Below are 20,431 nucleotides of genomic sequence, written 5' to 3' on the forward strand. Positions count from 1 at the left end.
CTCTGCCAGAATAGAGTTGCCATCTGTCCACTTTGAAGTTTGATGTGTATACACAACACAGACAAGACAGAATGAAATATCACAAATGGGCCCATGAAATGCACCACTGAAAAATAGACTTAAAATGTTATTTCTAGTTTGGTTTTTTTTGTGGGAATTAGGACTTACTAAATACCAAACTGTGCAGTTAAAGCTTATTAGCTTCAACTTAGGATATGATTCTCATCCAGCCTTTAACAGTGGCCTGAGGGCCCATAATATGAAAGATTTGTCAGTCATACCAGAATTTGCTAGTCTGTTAAATGAGTTCTGAAGAACGCTGGGAGCGATTGAGTGGTCCGGCGTAGGATATGATAGCTGGAACATTACAGACCTGAGAGTTCCTGATCTCCCTGAGCTGCAGTACAGTAAATTGATGCTTCCCTAATCTACAACTGCCTTAGTTGTCTACATTTAGTTAGAGCTGCGTTGACGGTAATAAGTCATTAGATAAAAGTTGTGTGCAATTAAGATGGAAAGAAAAATCTTTATGCAGAAAATCACTTACTGTTCTCAGATTAAAGGAAAAACCATGGCCTGCTTTTCAGAGCTTAGACTCAGTCATGAATTAACTTCATAACATAATACAGTTTCTCTAAATTTTTCTGTGCATATATGACAAGTGACACATTTTAAACTTATTTTAAAACTAACTTTATTTAAAGCACCCTTTTTCACTGAGACTATAATGTGTCTTGGTATGTGCAATATGTCGATACTCTCGTGTATCTCGGTATGTGTAATTGTGTAGGTAGACACTAACTGATTTAATTTTGCATAATGCTTCTAGTTGTACTTTATTCTTTCATAGCCATTAGTTCTTTGCAGAAGTGAGATATATTAAATAGCGCTCAATTCCCCACCAAAAGGTATTGGAACATCTTCGTTACATTGTGTTTAACAGTTATGTTCTAAAGTTTTGGGGGTTTGTTTTGTTTGGGGTTTTTTAACTTTTTGAATATTAGTTTGGCTTCCAGAATAATAAAAGGAGATCACCAGAGTTGAGCCACTATTTACAGAAAAGTTTTGAGAGAAATAGCTTTCCTATTAGAAATCCATGTACTCATCATCTTTAAAATATCCTTTTCAGCAATAGAATTTTATTATTATAGGTAGTAACAAGCATACAGCCAGGATAAGCATTGCTTTTAGAGCAAAGCAGAGGTTATTTGCATTATGAAGAGGTGCGGTAGGAAATTGTTTGAAACATGTAAAGAAACTGTAGGTAATAATACACAAGCCTGCTTATAAATCTTCTTTAAAGCATTTCAGTGTAAGGTTGAAATGCTTGGATGGTAAATTATGTGTTTGCAAAGTGCTTGTAGCTAATAGAAAAGGACTGCCTGTGATGAATATTGAACCTTAACCATTTCTCATCTATTTCTAATTTTAACCATAGAGGTGGTTCTATGACTTTAATGAAGGAAAGTTGTAAAAAAAAAAATCTCATGAGCAATATAATAATGTTTTAGTCTTCACTGAACAATAGATTTCATCTCTACAGTAGAGAAGAAAATTTGCAGAAGTAGCAGAACACTTGTAGATTGGTAATACATGTTTTTTCCTGGGAATGGAATATAATTCCTTTAATTCTAAGGCTCCAAAATAAATGGCTAATATCTAGCCATTTTCAAAGATTTAGCAGATTAGTCCGGGTGAAGACTTATGAACCCATGGGTTTTGAAAGACAGACAAGGAGTGTATGGACCTCAATGTTTTCAGAGAAAAGGGAGAAATTGCACTTGTTTGCACCAGAATTAAATTTATTAAAAAAAAACACCAACAAAAACCCCTCATAAAGCACCACCTGAAAGCTTTTCTCTCCCCACCCTCACATCCAAAACAGGTTAGAATTAAAATGGAAAGCCCTTCAGTTGCTTTCACTGGAGGAAGGAGAAAATCATGGTACAGACTCGTGTACACGTGCACTGATACTGTAGGAAGAAAAATTGTACTAGAGGTTCTGTGGTATGCCCTGATGTACTACCACATCTGATTCTTGTTGCTCTCTATTTACCTGCAGCAGAATTCTCTCAGACATAGATAGTCAGCTTTTTAGATGAAAGACTGAACACCTACTGCAATAAAACCCCAGTTGCTGTTGGACTTCATATATTCTCCTGTGCTACAAATAAATCCTAGCTCTGCGACTCGCTTAATCCATCAAAGATCATTGTTCTAGCTGAAATGAGCATTTCCACTTTTCCATGTACACAGCTTGCTCTCCCCTACCCACACCCTCACGCTTGTACTGATGTTCACGCAGCCTCACTACAAACCGGGTGTGGGAATTGATTCAGCTGAAAATTAAGCTTTTTACGGAGGATTTATTTCCCGCGTTAGTTTACAGACTGACTAGTCCTCTGATTGAGTTCACAAAACAAATCCTGAGCAGCAGGAACAAGCAGACAGGGATGAGGGCAAAGGCAGCAGCCTGGATGAATGCCGGATTAAATTGATTGTGACACTTGAGTTTCTCTCTTGTATGCATTAGCAGAAATGGGCCTTTGATGTGTAGTAAATACAGCAGTCTGTGGGAAGCTAGCAATTGGCATTATGGTATGCGAGAGTATTCTTACTTCTGAAAAGGCTCCATCACAGGCATGCAAGCAAATCTACTTCAGTGGGAGTCCAGGAATATTTCTGACTCACCCCGGACTAGGAGAGTTTATGAAAACATTTCCAGGAGGGGCACAGCACAGTGCCAATGTGCTCCCTAAGCCCTTCTCTACACGTTCAGTGCAATGGCTGGAGAAAGTGAGAGACAAAGGGAGCTGGTGTGATAATTTTGCAGAACCCATTAATATCTTGTTTATTTGCAAGTTGTGTGTTTATCATAGCCTCACCATTAGTATTATGATTACATTAATTTTAATTGTGAATATTTGTTGCCTATCTTTTCCTGGGTTCCTTTATATATAGTTTTGCAGCATCCTCACTGCCTGTAGAGGTCCTTATCTGTGTTTATTCAATGTCTGTTACATGTATAGACTACAGGCTACAGTCTCTTTCAGGCTCAGGAGGGGTTACGAGTTCCCAGCTGAAACACTTTAAAAGAAACCTGGCTTTCAATGTCTTTCTCCTGGTGTCTGAGTGGAAGGAGGTGGTGGATAATTGATATATAGTATGGTTTTCTTAAACCAACTGAGAGTTCAAAACTGTTTCTCATAATCTAGGGTACATTACTGGCACAATATGAAGTAAGTGAAGAATGTCATAAACTGCTTCTAGTTACAGCACGGCATGCTTGGTTAACAAAACAAAAAAAAAAAGTAGTGTAAAATTGGAGACTGTATTCCACTTAGGTTAAAATGAGAATGGTGGAGTGCAGCTGCCGGGTATTCTGTTTGTAGGGTGGCACTTCTGTATCAGGAGCTTGTCTTCCTATAATACCGATGCTTTGTTTTTCCTTAGTAGACCCAGATTTGTACTGGGAGTAGAGGGGAGGGTGTGTAGTTACATCCTTTGTGGTGGTAGTTGCTTTACTGATAATGAAGTTCCATCATTTTATTTTGCTATAATGAAAAGGGAGTTCAGTAACAAAGCACTAACTGTAACACTGGTCTGGAGAGTTTAACTTCCCTGCAGTGGTTTTAAGAGGGAGTTTACTACTAAGAAGTTAGTCTGTGGTAGACAGTAAGGTCTTGAACACGTAGCTATGGAGTCTTAGGTAGTCCAGGCTTGGCTGCTCAGTCCCATTATTCCCCACTCCGCTAGCAAGAATTTGAATGCCCAGGCTGCAGGCAGAGTCATCTCAGCAGGCACCAGCTAGCTGTTGCAGGCTGTAGCCTGCTGGTGGACACCCATCGACCACTTGGTGAGAGAGGTGACCATCCCTACCTGGGTTCGCTTGCCCTGTCAGCCAGCACGCGCCCATACAGCCAGCAGCAGGGATCACCCAAGCGCTCGCTTTCCTTATTCAGGTAAAGTTAATAGGTTCCGAGGACAAAGGCCCTTTGCACGGGCTGGATCAGGGGGCACTTGTGTGACCCTTTTTGCCAGCAGAGCTGTGAAGTCAGTTGAAGTTCAGCACAAATAGAAGCAGAATTCATCTTTCCACACCCTCTCTTTATTAAGAGCCTGCTCGTTATTTCCCATGGCAGGTTAGTGAGAGCTCCTTTGGAAGAGTTCTTGCCAAAATCTAGACTCTATAACCTTTGGCAGAGGGACAACAGCAAACACTATGAGAATAACCACTAATAGTGCTGTTTCTGTGGCACACATCTGTCTGCAGCCATAATGCTTCTTGATTCAATTAATATCTGGCAAGTTGACCTGAAGTGGTTGAGGAATTTTCTATGTAAGTTGCATGGTCCTTTCTACTGCTTTTTGATTCTTCAAACGTCTCAAATAAATAACTTGGCACAAGTTACTTATCTGTGTTGTATGGGGAAAGTCCTGTTTACTCTGAAATCTGAAAAGCCTACTGAAAATAGCACATGCACGAGTCTGACTCACCAAGAGTGCTTCATATTTCTCTCTTCACCTAGGACAGGGGGCTTGCGATTTTTTGCTCTGCAAAATGGATACCTCATATTGCAGGGATAAAGAATAGTTGCTCACAGGAACAGCGGACAGGAAATCTGTGCTGTGTTAGGGCAGGTGGTTATAGAGTACCATTAGATTTTGCTATGTTTAGTCAAGGAAAAGGAGGTTAGGATGAACTGGGTTACTGGAATAGGAACTTACAAATAAATAAATAAAATCAAGAGTACATAGTGCCAAAAGGCTAGAAGACAGCTTCTGACTGAGTCATCAGAGATCTCATCCCTGTTGTCACTGATAACTGCATCACACCATCCTATTCATAAATTTATTAGGCTTCCTCTCAAAACATCTCTCCCTCACACTAGTGGAGAACTCAGAGGTAAATAGATATTACTAAGGTCAGCTAAAACCTCATTGCAAAGTGGTGGGTGTATCTGCAGTAGGATCTTACTTCATGTGAGTAAATATGGAATTACTGTGAATTTTTGAGGTCAGTAGTAACAGGATTGGAATACTAATCTAAAACCAAAAGCACTTAACTGGTGAAAAAACCTTCAAGTAAGCAGATGTTGAAGAAAACCAAAAAGGAATGAGCAGGATAGAAAGACAAAGTGATTAAAAAGTCAGGGTGGTTTCATTCGAGGCTGATAGAACCTTTGTTTATATTGTACATTTTAGCTGTGGGTCATTTCCAATACCAGGAATAGTATTTAGATACTCCAGGGGAAGTTTGTGTCCACACTCTCTGAGTAACTGCAGACTCCAGTGCCTTGCTGCCAGCCAGCACTTAATTCCACACTTGCTGGTGAGCAGTCCTGCTTTACAGGACCTCCTCTTTCACAGTGTTTCTGTCCTTCGCTAGGCTCACATGCTGCTCCATGACTGTCTGACCAAGCAGCATTATTTAAATTATATATGACACTTAGCAGCTGGCACTCCATAGACCAAGAATTGCCTAAGAATATCTTAAACAGCTGTCCACCCCTCCATATTTACTGAGGTTAAGAGCTTTTTCTGCTTACTATGTGGAGGTTTAGGTCATGAACAAAGTAATTTTGGATCAGTGTTTGCCAGCTGAAGGTAATGAACAACCACAAGCAAGCAGGTTGTGGTGGCTTAAAGAGATGGTTTGTGCCATCTGACCTGCAGCAGCTCTCTGTTCTACACTTAGTTTTTAACTAAAATAAATCAGTTGGAACCATCCTCTTTGCTCATCTTAAAGCCCAGCTGCTGCAGAAGATGCTGCTAGCCACTTCACGAGCAAGTAGAGAACAGAACTGATGATACGGAGAATTGCTTTTTTTCTTGCAGGTGGTAGTTGCAGGCAGAGTTCCTTGCAGGATACTCATTCAGAACATGAAAGAAAAGATTCAGTTTAATAGTTTTAGGAGCTGCTCAGTTTAATTTATGCATCTGTTTTTTACTCTTCATAATAAACGCTTTGGATATTTATATGCAGGAATATTAGTGGGAATTTTACATTACTTGAAAGGTGCAAGTGCAGAATTAAATAATTAAAAGAATATATTGAAATACTTGGTAAAATATCACAGGGCACATGAGCCGCATCTCAGCAAATGGAAAGGCAAAGGTTTCTTGGCTAGTAAAATAAAACGAGCTCGGGGGCAAATCTATTGAGCTTATCTTACTGCAGTGCTACTCCTTTTCTTTCAGAAAATGTTGCTGTACAAAGTAATTCTAAAGGTCAGACTGGTTTAGATGAAACTAATTGAATTAATTCTGAACCGTAGCTCATCCTCTAGAAATTCATATCTTGAGGAAGGAAAGAAAATAAACAAACATACTCCTTAAATTCACATCTGGATTATTTGTATGCCATATTTAGTTACAATACCTATATTTATATGTAGCATTTCCATATGGAGGACAGAACTCTGAAATATAAGGTCAGGACTAGATCCTCTGCTGGTGTAAAAATGCATAGCTGCTACATTAAGGACACAGCTGTGTCAACAAACAGCCTGTTGCAGCTTGGCCTTGGTTTCTAAAAGAGATGTTAGTGGCTTTGCTCTCCTGTCTCCTGTAAAATACTCCATTAGCTGTCATGGATTTTAATATTGCATTTAACTTTCCAAGGACAATGGCACTCAAGGGGGAGATTCTAAGGACGGTGATTCAGGTTACCATCGCTGATAGTGGGAAGTACGTAGCTAAATTTCAGCTAGCCATGCTGAGGGTTTTACCCTGGGAATCATGTTATAAAATCTTCAGTAGCTGAAGTAAGCAATAGCAACTTTCTAGTTTCTAAGGCTTTGTGTACAGATGGTGAGACACGTGTGTGTCCAAAGGTTCATACGCAAAAAATCAAAGTTGGTCAATTTACTGCTCTGCTTTATAAAGAATACCTGAAGATTATTTTTTTTAATGAGAACAGATGCGTGATATCTCTGTCAAAGGTAGTTAGAAGAAGCGTGGGAAATGTCGATTGACTGACATGGTGTCATGGCAGCTTTACAGGTCAGGATTCCTTACAGCAAAAGAAAACAGCAGGACTTGTGATAAAATGCCTTGTTTTCTTATGCCTCTTTCTTAAAAGGGCATACCCCACAAAATACATATAGCTGAAACAATTTAGCACTGGTTTAAAATGTTCTGGAAGAATCCTTGAAAATACTTTTTTTCTGACAGCTCATTCCCAGTTGGCACATTGTTATGATTCCCTGAGCCAATTTCTGGTTTGTTTTGGGTTGAATTTGTTTGGGATTTTTGGTTGTGGGTTGGCATTTTGTCTTCAGCAATGGCTCATGTACACCGGGAGAAGAGCACTTCATTTTGCAATTAATGCTGAGAGCAAACGAAGAGAAGGGTTGGGTGGCCTTGTGGTCTGTAGTGCTTCAGGGGTCTGAGGACTGGTATTAGGTTACCTGCAGAGCAGCCAGATTCCTTGGTGACTTCAGACCAGTCCCTTAGCCTTTGCTTTGCTTAATGGTGCTTCCTTGTCCTACCTGTTTCCTGCTGTGTGCCTCCCTCTCCTCCTCCTCCCTCCTTACTCCCCACCCACAAGCTGTTTAGCACCTTTTATCTTTTAAGTGGCTCAGTAGTCACACTCACTTAGGTGAGATCACTGAAGTTAGGTCACTAAATCACTGAAGTTAGGTGTTTCCATAAGCCCTTGCTGGATCAGGGCTGCAGATTGTAAACTTCCCCCAAATCCTGGAATTGCTTCCTGTTTATATATGTATTGCTTTGCACTTTGGTCCTAATCACATTTCCAGCTGCTTGTATAATACAAATAACTTTCCTGCCGATGGATTAAATACACAGAACGCACCGGAGTATTACCATGAATGGTGTCTGAAAGAGAAGCCATGTTGCAGATTGATTTTTGAAGTGTGCTGTAGATTTATTTTTAAGATGGTTTCAGTTTTCAAGATGTTTCTCAATGGATTCTGCAGTCTCTCCAGCAATCTCAGAGCAGCCCTAGTGAATGGTAGTGTAGAAGATGGGCAAGAAAAGAGAGAACATGGATTCTGGCAGGGAAATAGAATAAGAGTGTATGTCTGTTTAGACAGCATACAAAAATGAGAGTAAAGAGGAGGTTTGCCTGAATCACTGTTAGTGGAGAACTCCTTCAGAAACTTTGGCTTTATGCAGGTAAAAGAAAAAAACATTAAAAAGAAAAAAGCACAAAACAAAGAAAAACCCTGAGGACAGTAGGAAAATAAAGGAGTGGAGCTGTGTGCAAGAACACTGTTCTTGCTATTCAAAGATAGCCCATTGTATCTTTAAAACTTTTAGCTACAGTTAAGCTTAGAAGTATCGACTATGACAAGTGGATCATTATTGTTGAAAATGTCAAAGCATTGAAAAACTGACCTTAATACCCCTTCAACAATTAAATTATGAACTTCATGTTATATGCAGACTGTTTTCACTGGTGATAATTAAATACCAGTGCAATATCCATTAAAAATGGAGGACTTCCTTGCCAAGAAGTTTAGTCCAAACCATGACTATTGACTTCTGCCACAAACACTCTGCTAATACCTGCAGTGTTGTTATAGCAGCAATTCCCATTCAACTGTAAGACAAAACCGCACTCCCCATAATTTTTTTTTCTTATTCTAAATTAAGGAGTGTCATTGGTCGTGTGCCACACAAGAGATGGGATATGGCATTGCTTCATTTCATATGATGGCTGTGCTGCTTCCTTTTTTTCTTTTAATTTTTTGAAGGGGAGAAGAAAGGTCATGCTTTACTAATGGAATAGTATTCTTCTAATGTGCCAAAAGTGCTTGAAAGCCTGTGCCTCTAAACCTCCTTATGGGAAGGAGAAATACTCTTGCTTTGGATTAGGTTTATTTAAACCTCAGGAGAACAGGCTTGCATCCCTTTTCATTCTTTCAAGAGAAGCTTTGTTTTGTTTTCCTTGCTCTCCTGCTTTCCACAACAAACTGCTGATTTTTAATTCAGAAGCTTCCTTCAGACTAGGAAGTAACAGAATTACAGTTTTTTCTCACTACTGGTGCCAGCAAAATGAAAAAACACAGTACATTGGGACAGCAGGTGGTAGGTTGGCACCATTGGCGCGTGCCATATATTGGAAACAAACATCTGAAAACCTGAATTTGTCCCAGTATAGATAAAACAAGAGAGATTACATCCTTCTCTGGTTATCCTCTGGAAACATGAAGTGTATAGCACCTCCAAATGGAAGGGATTTGTACTTCATTCTTGCATGTCACCTTTCCTGCTAAGACTTCTAAGTGTTTTGGCTTTAGTTTTCTTTATTTTGGTGACTTCTGGTTTTGCCTCCTTTCCTGAGAACTGCTGTTGCTTTGTCTTCCCCATTCATATTCTGTTTTCTTTCTTTTTTGCTGCATGGAGACTCTCTGCTGTACAAGTGTAAGTATTTTTTTAGCTCTGCTGTTTCTGGCCTACTTGTTTATGTTTTTGAGTTTCATTTGCCTCTGTACTGCCTTGTGAGTCTCCTGGGAGACTGTAGTGTCATCCGTCTGCACCTACAAATGAAATAGGCAGCGGTTCAGGGATGAGATTGGATTTTACAAAAAGCTTTAGCTAGTGTAGCATCTGAATTTAAAGCATCCCTTGGCTTTAAGACCAAACCAAAGCAGAGTGTGGATGTTGGAGGTACAAGCACAAACATTACTGCTCAGAAAATGGATTGATTTGGTTTTATATTCAAGCATCATCCAGCTTCATGAAAGAATGGCTTAACAATGGGCATAAACTAGGGCTTTCTTGCCACTAGGGTGGAAGAGATGTCAGGGGTTATCTCAGTTCGGTCATCTGTGTTTTCTTTGTCTAGTTGCATCACTTTGAGCTTTTGAGTGCTGTTCTCACCTTTTTGTGCTGTCGCCCTTAATGCGTTCTCGTAGCTGAAAACCCATGCGTTGTTTTGCAGGAGGGAGGGTTGAAGGGAGACTGGTTGGGAAGCTGAGTTTCAAGAGGGGAGGGGGAAGTTCTTCATTAGTTTGTTTAAATTTTTCGAAAGGGAAGTGTTAGGAGGGTTGCAGAGCATCCTTGTATCTAATAGGACTGAATATAAATTACTTTGGAGGAGGAGGAGAAAAACATGGAAATGAGCATATCCCTCAGCACTGAGAGTAATTTCAATTACCTCTATAATCCAGAAATGTAGAGTTTCTGAGACCCTGTTGCTAAAATCACATCACTTTCTGGAACTCAAAGTGATTTTAGTTGTTGCTTTTAATTCCCAAGATACTAGTGTTCAACCACAGTTTGTAATATAGTTTAAGAAAACTCAAGAGAGCTCAGATAGTTTTGTAAGGAAGGGAGTCAGAAGGGAGGAATCTGGAAAAGTGATCATGGAAGAGATCCTGGGAGTTTAAAGCTAGCTTGGACACATGAGAGTGTCTAACTCTAAACATGCCCTTATTTGGGAGCGTGGTGGAGATTTGCTGGCTCCCATCTACTGCAGAGGGGTAGCTTCATGGAGCCATCTCCAGAGATCTCAATGGCGTAGGTGCACGCAGACTTCCAAGAGGGCCTTCCAAGACCCAGAGATGCAGTTAATCTTTTTATATGTCCTGCCAGGCAGCCTACAGTGTGCTCACGGGAAAGTAGGCAAAACAAGAAGTTCAGGAGGTGGTCTGCTAGAACAGAAGGTCCCTGGAAGATGTGGATGAAGTGAAGAAGGGGAGGTCAATACTAACAGCTGTTGCCCTGTAAAGGCCACGAGTGAAACATAAGGCAGGAAAGCCATGTTGTGCTTGTGTGGCCCAAGGTGGTGGGACAGCAGACAGTGTGCATCTGCCAAACCTGAACTGCTTCCATGAACTATGGGAAGTGGGGCTCAGGCTGGGGAGAGGCGGAGATCTTTTCCTAGGAGTTCAGATATTTCCTCTTGTAATGACATATGCTCTGTAGCATACTGCATGGTGGCTGGATATTAAGCTGAGATTAAGTCTAATATTTTGTAAAAAGAGCACACTGGCCTATTTACATTAATGTTTTGACCCATTTTGCTCTGTGTGTGATCTAGAAAGTTCATTTGGCAAAAAGCCTTTCATCTGTGTGCTTCCCTAAACAGGCTAGAAAACAGAAGGTTTTAAAATAAAAGTGTATGTATGGCTGTTATTCATGCTTTTAAAGCAAATGGGAGGCATCTCTATCCCTCTGCCTTTATCCCCAGCAATCAAGCTGCTGATGGATCATGCCAAGCTGACAGTAAGTTATAGCAGTGATCCAGAGACTGGCTTATGATCATCAGCACAAGGTCTGCAGGGTTATCTGGGGGCATTTTCTTGTCTGGGAAGGAAAATAAAATAATTCTGTTCCTGGCTGTCGGGGACGTCTTGGAGTGTGTAAGTCCCTGCACAGGAGCCTCAGAACTTGCCCCATGCTGTTCTGCATTGGTGCCTTGGGCTGCTGCAGCTCTCAGCTTGTCTGTGTTCATCCAGGAGCACTCTGAACACTGGCCGTGGCTGTGAAGTTACCGAGTGATCGGAGTTCTCCCATCAGCTTTGTTTTCTGTCCTTTCTTTTGCGCATGAGTTGCTGCATTATCCTACTAGATGTAATTTCCAGTTACACCACCAAAAAAAGTGGCAAGCAGACCAAAATGCATGTAAATATCCATTAACAAGAGAAATGGGCTATGGCTGGAAATAAAACCAGGGGACTACTGGTAGTGACTCCTAATTGCTGACCCCCAAATGCTGAGCTGCTTCAACTCTTCCTTACGTGAGGTGCAGATGCCTTCGGGTGTTTCAGGTTTGGGTGATGGATCAGCAGCTGTCAAGGCGTACGGTTCAGAGGCTGCCCACCTGCCTACCTGTTGTACAATCCACTGAAATTTTGGCTGAAAAAGTTCAGCACATCTCAAGCCACTTGCCATCGAATCCATTGCATTTAATTTATTGGTAACTCTGAAAGTAACATCTGACCTTTTGATGCAGTAACACTTTGCCTGCTCATTAGTTTCAGGGTAAGTCTGCTCAGGTGGCAAGCTATTTCCTGGCTGGTCTTGAAACTATTGTGTCATTTACTGATGCTTGTCAAATGCGGGAGTAGAAACCTCCAACAGCTGAAGGAAGGCATCTGGTTTTTTTCCCCAGCAATGAGCATGGCAATAAAAACAGAGCTCTGTTGCACAGACAGTGCTATCACTGCCTGCTCTGTAGTCTGCAAGTCCTTTTCTGGTCTTGAGAAGATGGGTAATAACTTTCCTATTACAAAAATCTGTCATAACCCTGAGCATGTGAATAGTGGCATAATAATCCTCCTGACTGCTTTGGATGGGAATATGAATTCAGTACATGTAAGTCTGTGCACTGAACATTTCATACGTAAAAACTAGAAAATGTTTACTTTAACCAATTCATGATTTGTCTGAAATGTTAATGCCAACTATGTCTTTTCTGGCTCATATAAAATTGACACTGCTGGCCTTGATTAACAATTCTGTTAATGAGCTGTGAGCCACTCCAGATTTGAGGCCACTAGGCTTCAAGACTAGCAAGTAAATGGAAGTATATGGATGTCACTAAAGCCAGCATGTATGACACTACCACAAAAGAAGCCCATCTTTGCAGAAGCTCAGTCATTTTAAATTAACTCTTTAGAAAACCTGCAGGTCAACTTTTTGTTTAAATGTCTTAGAATGCTGAGCTATGTTAAGAGGTTCGGAATTGGTGACGCATGCGTTTCCTGTGCAAAACTGTCTTTCTTGCCATGCAAGCTTTCAGAAGAGTTCAAGCAAGAAAATTAGGGCAACTTTCTTCCAAAAATAATAAACTTAGGTCTTAAGTCTGGGTATTTGTGCTCTTAAGACAACATATTCCTTTTCTCTGGGAATTTGAAGATGAGGAGAATAATAGTGCATAACTTTCAGTAAATGTGTTGAATGTATGCCAAGGTAACTTTCCACCTATTGTCAGCGTATCTAAAGTCCCTGGAAGTCATGTGTTTGCTGGAGGTGTTAATAACACTGACATGGTATTTTTGCTTTTTGAAGACGGGCTGTGTGCTCCAAGACTGCATTTTCCTAGGGAAGTTTGGGGAGCTGTGTGGTGGTGTCCAGAGGCACAGATACCTGAATTATAATCATTCCCAGTAGCATGTCACTAACAAATGAACTGAGGAATCATATTCTTTATCAAAAATAAAAGCCAGAACAAGGTGGAAACTATCCCTGGTATTGTCATTAACGGTGGAGTACTGGACACAGTAGTTTACGTTTTCTCTGCCACATGATGTCAAATGCAGAGGTGCAGTTTTAATAGTTCCCTTATTTTACAGTTGGGGACCAATAAGTTAATGCTTGGACAGCTCAAATAACCATCCTATGTACAGCCTATGTTTTTAATGGGAAAAATAAACTACCTCCCCGGTTCTGTTCAAAGTCAGTTGAACAAAATGTCGATTTAGAATAAGTTCTGAAGGGGATGAAAAAAACATTCCCTCCTGGTGTTAAACCCAACCAAATCTTGAAGTGATACATAGGCTTGAAGAACTGATCTGTTGGATAGAAAGGAAAAGGTGTTCTTTGTCATTTCTTTTGCCCGCTAAAGTAATTTTTCTTTTATTTTATGTTGATAGATGACTCCTAAATCAAAAAGGAAAAGCATCCACAGTAGAATGCTCCGTCCAGTGTCCAGAGCTTTTGGTAAGTGAGAATTTCTACATTTTTGCTGCTTTGCTTGCTTGAGATTCTTCTAGGTAGCTCTTGATTGAAAAGCACAGGTGACTCTCCCTCCCTCTGCATTGCATTTGGGGCCCACACTGGTTGCTTTGTTTTGTGACTCTGCTAGTGTGTTTGGTAGTAAATATTTGCTCACAGTGCTCTGTCTGCTCACAAACATGTGGCTGAGTTCTCTAAATGTGTTTATAACTATTTACCACAAAAGAGAGGAATGGCATTGTCTTTTGTTTTAAATAGCATGTTAAGTCTAATTAGAAAGTTTTGATTTCTCTTAGAAATGGAATTTGATCTAGATAAAGCACTGGAAGAAGTACCTATCCATATAGAAGACCCACCATTTCCTTCCAGCAGGCCAGACAAACGAACTTCTGGATTCATTTCAGAGCTGCCATCAGAAGAAGGGAGAAAACTGGAACACTTCACAAAATTAAGGCCCAAAAGGAATAAAAAGCAGCAGCCCAGCCAAGCAGCAGTGAGTCTACGTTAAAATATTGCTGGCAATGCCATCTGTTGATTCCTTTTTGCCATGAGTCGGGTCTTGCAATGTAATGAGGGTAATTGTTAAAATTTTAAAAGCCATAAGCACCTACTTAATTTTTCTTCTGGTATTCACGTCTTTCAGTGTGCAATCTCTATTACAAGCTTTTTGTCTTGTTTGACACAGCCGAAAACCAGGATATGTTTTATCCTTTTTTAATGTGCTTTTGTTTTTTCATGGAAGCAGTTTCTGGAGGTACTTGGAGCTTTCACAGGAAACACACAAAATATCATGAGACTTTTCAATTATATTGCAAGGGTTTGTTAAGGCTTAATCCTTTTTTCTGCCTGCATTAAGACGTGGTAACTTGGCATGAATTCTTATTTCTATTAGCTCTCAGAGGAGCTACTCTGTGACACCCAGCTTCCCACAGCTCCTTAACTGAAGATGGTGCTTGGGCCAGCAAATCTGCATAGTCACAGATCTGCTTTTCATGCTGGAGCCTGCCTTAGAAAGGCAAAACAGAAGAGTACTGTCTGTCTGCAAAAGGCATTGGTGTGAACCCAAGTATATGTGTGCGGCGTTCCCACAGTTCCATTTCCTTGGCATACCACATCAATAAAGATTTATTTCTGTGATGGTATATCTTCAGGGTATGTAAGGACAGATCTGGAGGAGTTACAGAGCTATCTCATGGCAACAGAGCGCAGCTGATATGATATGCCCTTATCAAAGGGCAGCCATTGCTTCTCTGAGTTGTGCTCCCTAGTAATGAATGCCTGTGGCTTCTTCTGCTCCCTGAGGATTGTTGGCAGACAGGACCCTTGAAAATTTCCCTAATGCTGGGAAAGATCATATCAGGCAGTAGAGTGCTTTTTGCAGCACTTGGAAATGGAGAAACCTTCAAGCAGAGGGGATTCGCAAGCCAACTTTCCATTCCCTTGCACTTCACAGGGAGGGATAGAGATAGCAGAAGGATGGACTGGTCTCCCTGTTTAATGAAAACACATCTGTGTTTACTTCTTCCAATTCCAGTTCTGCAGAATGCACATGTTTGCCCAGTTGCTAAACTTGCCTCTCTTCCAAACCTACTCGGCGCATCCTGTGCCATCTGCACAGGGGTGTGGAAGGAGTGGGGACACGGGAGGGCAAGTGCTTCACTACCGGGCATGGAACTAGGGCATACAGTGTCTTGCTCAACAGAAACAAAAAGCTTACTTCTTGTAGAGAAGTGTTACTTCCCATGGTAGTGCAATGTTGTGGGAATGCTCATCCACATCAAATTAATTAGGAAATTATGGGTTTATTTAGTCACAGAAATTGAAAGGAGCCTTTTTACTTAAACTCATTTGTCCCTGTCTTGTTTTTATGGACCATTTAATTCCTTACTAGTTCTGACCTCATAACAAGTTTAAACAAATTATTGAAAGACTTAAGATGTTTGCTTTGATGCTTCTGAAAATGAAAGAACCAAATTTTGAAGGCCAGAGTCACGAGTGGACTGTGGCATTGTTTGCAGAATTGATTTGCTGCTGGTTTTGCTACTTTGAGAACACAGAAGACAGTGGTTAGGAAAAGCACTGGAAATGTGAGATGCCAAATCTTGACCTTTTCTACCACTTAAAGCAGGTCTGTTGGGTTGTTTGCTGTTCCCAATACCTCCATTTAGTAATTTATGGGGTCTTGGATGATCATAGCTGTACTTCTCTGGTTTTGCTGGAAAACAGATTTATTCTTTGTAAGCTGAAAAATGTAAGAAAAAAAAGGGAAAATGGAGAAATATAAACTTTTAACTTGGGGTGGGTGGGCAGGCAGAAGAAAGATTTATAGTTTTGTCAGATTTTTTACTGAAATGAGTGTTCAGAGGTGAAAAAAAAAAAAAGAGGGGAAAAAAGCAAACCTCAGAACCACCCAACCGCAAGTAGCTTTGAAGCAATATGATGAAAGAGTTCTTTATAATTTAGATTCTGTGAGATCTTAACCTCAGGAGTTCTTCCGTCACATGTAAAGATTTAGTACAGCAAAGAGGTGAATCTCTAATGTATGAAAGAGATTGTGATTCATCTTATTTATTTGTGCTTCCAAGCCAGTTTTTTCCTTAATGAAGAAACATAGAAGGCTCACTTTTAAACTTAGGCTAAAAAAGAAGAAAACGTAACTTTTTTTTTTTTTCCTTTTTTAGCATTAGGAGCCTAAAACACAAACTTAATCAGAGTTCAGTCTTTAACATTGATCACTAAAAGGCATTACAACAAACATCTATAAGAAAATCCTGTGCCTTGAGGATCGTATTAGGCCCTCAACATTTCTGTATGTCTTCAGTACATTTTTAGGAACTTGCTCCTTTTTCAGATGCTGACTCTTTTTCTTTCTTGAGGTACATCTCCTCATTTGTTGTAGATCGTTGGATTCTTGCGTTACTTACCCTTCAGGAGATGCACTTGCCTTTGATACTTACATGTTTCTTCCTGATGTCTGGAGCACTCCAGTATCAATATTAAATGGTTTCTCAATTCTGTTGGAAATGCATCAGCCACTTTTGCTTGACACATTTTGGTTGAAACATCAGTCTTAGCTATTTTTTGACTGAGAAGGTAAATATTTATATTGAGACGGCCAGCACTAGTGTGACCAACCCAGATGTTAGTATATGCATTGCTGCCTAGCGTCAGATGCTCCAGCTAAGCAAGTTCTATACAGAAAACCCCAAAGCTGGAAGTCTGAGAAGTCATTGTGCTTCTTAGCACAAAACTGGTGTTCATAGAAAATATGCAGTTTAACTGGCAACAAAGCAGTTGTTACCAGCTGGGCTCTTTTCAGATCAGTGTTCATTGCTACAGCAGGTACCAATAAAATATTAACTATTATCTTTGACAACAAAGTAAATACTAGGCTTCTAGCAAGGTTCAGGAAAAAGATTTATGGATGTGTCAAAGCATTGGTTAATATGCATTTCGTTGTCCTGGCTTAATGAGGCTGAGTTTGATGTTAACAGCAACTTCTAAGAGTATTATTTTTCTTTTTAGAGGCATAGAAAAGAGTGTGTATTCCAGCTGAAAAGGGAAGCTGGGATCACTCTGAGTTGTGGCAGCTAGGAGATTCCTTGATTTAAACTGTTTAAAATTACAAACCCTGCTATTTTGCGGCAGACTGATTCCTGGTTGTTAGTACTACCAAGAATACAACTGGGTTGGGTCTTGTGGAGTCCTCTTTAGTTGCCTGAAAGGTTTCCATGTGGCATTCACATTGAAGGAACTCTCTCTACTGGTAATAGAGCTTTTCCACATCAAAGCCACGTATGGGAGGTAGACCACGTGAGAAATCCACCCAGGGGACAGCATGTTTCATCTTCAGGAGGCTGTAGAGTCACCAGCTAATCTTCACGGAGCCATTGTGGCTGGCAGGTATTACTAAGCCAGCCTGGTTTAGATGCCTCCAGTCACCCACATTCAAAACATGGGCACTGAAATGAAAGAAAGGGAGCAGGTTTTCCATTTTCAGACACTCAGCGGAAATATGCGTTCCATTCCTAAAGTGAAATGCCTGATTCTGTATTTAGAGTTTCTGCTTTTGGAAGTGGTGGACTGAATGAATTATAAAAGGCTCTGTTAGCCTGCTGGAGCTCTGTTTCTAAATTTCTAAATCCAAAATCCAGAACATATGTTTCTCTCTGAACAGGGAAACAACTAGCTGTTGAAAATACTTTCTCTTCAGATCACAACCTGGTCAGGATTTAATTTTTCTTTAACTGCTTTATTTGTTTTCTGACTGAACTAGTGCTTTATTCTCACCAGCCCAAGGCATTTGATTCCTGGCCTCATACATTACAGTATCCAGTCTGTCACTGGTGTTTGGGTTACTTTGTGTTTGATGTAATGCGTCAGCTGGCAGAGACCAAAAGGGGAATTCCAGTAGTGATTCCATTGTCTGCACTGAGGTTTGGTTGGCACACGCAACTTTTATGACATCTTAACTCTTAGTTATTATCATTGAAACACATATGCTTAGATTATTATATACCAGAGAGAGTTTTTTCTTCTGTCAGGTGTCTGCTGGAGTGCCTCTAGAAGGAGATCAGAATGGCCTCATGGGGAGAGTGGATGAAGGCGTGGACGAATTTTTCACTAAGAAAGTGACAAAAATGGATTCAAAGTAAGTTCAAATTTATTTTTGTTTTAAATTAAATAAATAAAATCCATCCTGATAGCTGGGCAAGTAACATTTCTAAGTTGTATTTTACTTCTGTTCCCAATATCCAGGGTTGCTGGTGTAAAAGTCAGAAAATACCTTAGTAGTCAAGACATTGTGAATTCAATTACCCTCCCTTAAAAATGACTACTTTGAAATAAATTGCTTTAATATACCATGTGGGGAGGGTTATTGACTAGTGTGTATTTTTATAATTCAGTTGACTTCATTTTACCCTTCAGTGGAGCTCATCAGAGCTGAAGCAGAGCTGTGTATTGGTTGAGGATGGTCCCCTCCAGTGCTAGTCATACACACAGGTGTCTCTGTCTAGTAAGGACTGCTGTTGGGCACAGTGTTTTGAGAGATGACAGTAGACTTATGTTGTTTTAAAAACATGTTAAAGATGTGTTTGACCAATTTGTAATATTCCAGGTTTAGGCAATACATTAATCTGAAAGATACGTCTCCTTCAGCTTTATATAAGGGTTATACAGCTTATACAACTGCTTTGTAGCTGGCTGTACACTTACAGAATGATGCATCTAGATGTTCTTGCATTCATACATGTTTGTGCACATACACACAGACACACACACACACAGAGACATGTACATAAATGAGAAAGCTAGGGCATTTTCCATACAACTTGAAATGACCCCTTCTGTGCTGTGTGTGACATCCATTAAGGAAAATGGTAGGTGTTAACTGGTAGATAACTGTGGCAGGAAAAGCAAATGTTTCAAAGTCACTGTGAGTTATAAATATCTATAGTGACATGTGAAGCCATGTGTGATATACTATGAGTAGTGGTAAAATTATGGTGGCTTTGAAAAATGGATTAGCTGGGTTAAGTTCAGAGCGCTTATAGACGACTGCATCCTCCTGTGCTTCCCTTGGACACCTGCCAGCAGCTTGTTTCAGATGTCCCTCTGAGCTTGCAGTGTCCCTGTGTGCCTGTCCCTGGCCGTGCCCATTGCTAAGGATCTTGGCTCCATTTGCTGCACCAGTGGCTCTCTCTCCAACTGGGGTGCTCTTACGCAGACATGTTATGTGCCCAGCTTTCCTCTCAAGGGTGAATACTCTGCTTCTAAGATGCCTATAGAAAATCTTACTGGCAGGTGGGTTGTTTTGGGGTTGGGTTTGGGTTTCTTTTTTTTTGAGATTGAGTAGCTGCACTATAAAGGTGACCTCTCTGTGTTCCTTGCTGAGAGAAGGTGGCTGCACCAACTAGTTCCATTTCAGGCAGGGTCCTTTAGGGACAAGGTACCCCAAAAGCTCTGTGAATTATGTGCCTGGATCAGTTGTTCTCCTTTTACTAATGGGCAGGTACAAACCAGAGGTAGCACATTGTAGAAAGAGAGCAGAGTGAAATTGTATGTTGTGGTGGGTTGACCCTGGCTGGATGCCAGGTGCCCATCAAAGCTGCTCTTATCACTCCCCTCCTCAGCTGGACAGGGGAGAGAAAATATAAGGAAAGACTCGTGGGTTGAGATAAGGACAGGGAGAGATCACCCACCAGTTACCACCATGGGCAAAGCAGACTCAGCCTGGGGCAGTTAGTTTAATTTACTACCAATCAAATCAGAGCAGGGCAATGAGAAATAAAAACTAAATCTTAAAACACCTTCTTCCCAGGCTCAACTTCACTCCCAATTTTCTCTGCCTCCTTCCCCCACAGTGGCACAGGGGGACAGGGAATGGGGTTTGCGATCAGTTCATCGCATCTTGTCTCTACCGCTCCCTCCTCCTCACTCTCTTCCTCTGTTCCAGCACGGGGTCCAATCCACGGGAGACAGTTCTTCATGAACTGCTACAGCGTGGGTCCCTTCCACAAGGTGCAGTCCTTAAGGAACAGACTGCTTCAGTGTGGGTCCAACACAGGGCCACAAGTCCTGCCAGCAAACCTGCTCTAGAGTGGTCTCCTCTCTCCATGGGGCACAGGTCCTGCCAGGAGCCTGCTCCAGCACAGGCTTCCCACAGGATCACAGCCTCCTTTAGGCATCCATCTGTTCCGGCATGGGGTCCTGCATGGGCTGCAAGTGGATATCTGCTCCACCATTAACCTCCATGGGCTGCAGGGGCACAGCCTGC

General features: G+C 40.9%; 1 protein-coding gene across 3 annotated transcripts in view; it reads left to right on the plus strand.

Annotated features, from left to right (window-relative positions):
* The window catches only part of CARMIL1 (capping protein regulator and myosin 1 linker 1), a 201,098-nt gene that overhangs the window by 160,901 nt on the left and 19,766 nt on the right, over nt 1–20,431 (plus strand). For all 3 annotated transcript variants that reach the window (XM_064443149.1, XM_064443147.1, XM_064443146.1), the window contains exons 30-32: nt 13,572–13,638; nt 13,950–14,146; nt 18,198–18,304. In XM_064443149.1, the coding sequence (XP_064299219.1) occupies nt 13,572–13,638; nt 13,950–14,146; nt 18,198–18,304 (371 nt within the window). The remainder of the gene's footprint in view (nt 1–13,571; nt 13,639–13,949; nt 14,147–18,197; nt 18,305–20,431) is intronic.

Source organism: Phalacrocorax carbo, chromosome 2 (genome assembly GCF_963921805.1).
Source record: "Phalacrocorax carbo chromosome 2, bPhaCar2.1, whole genome shotgun sequence".
Lineage (NCBI taxonomy): Eukaryota > Metazoa > Chordata > Aves > Suliformes > Phalacrocoracidae > Phalacrocorax > Phalacrocorax carbo.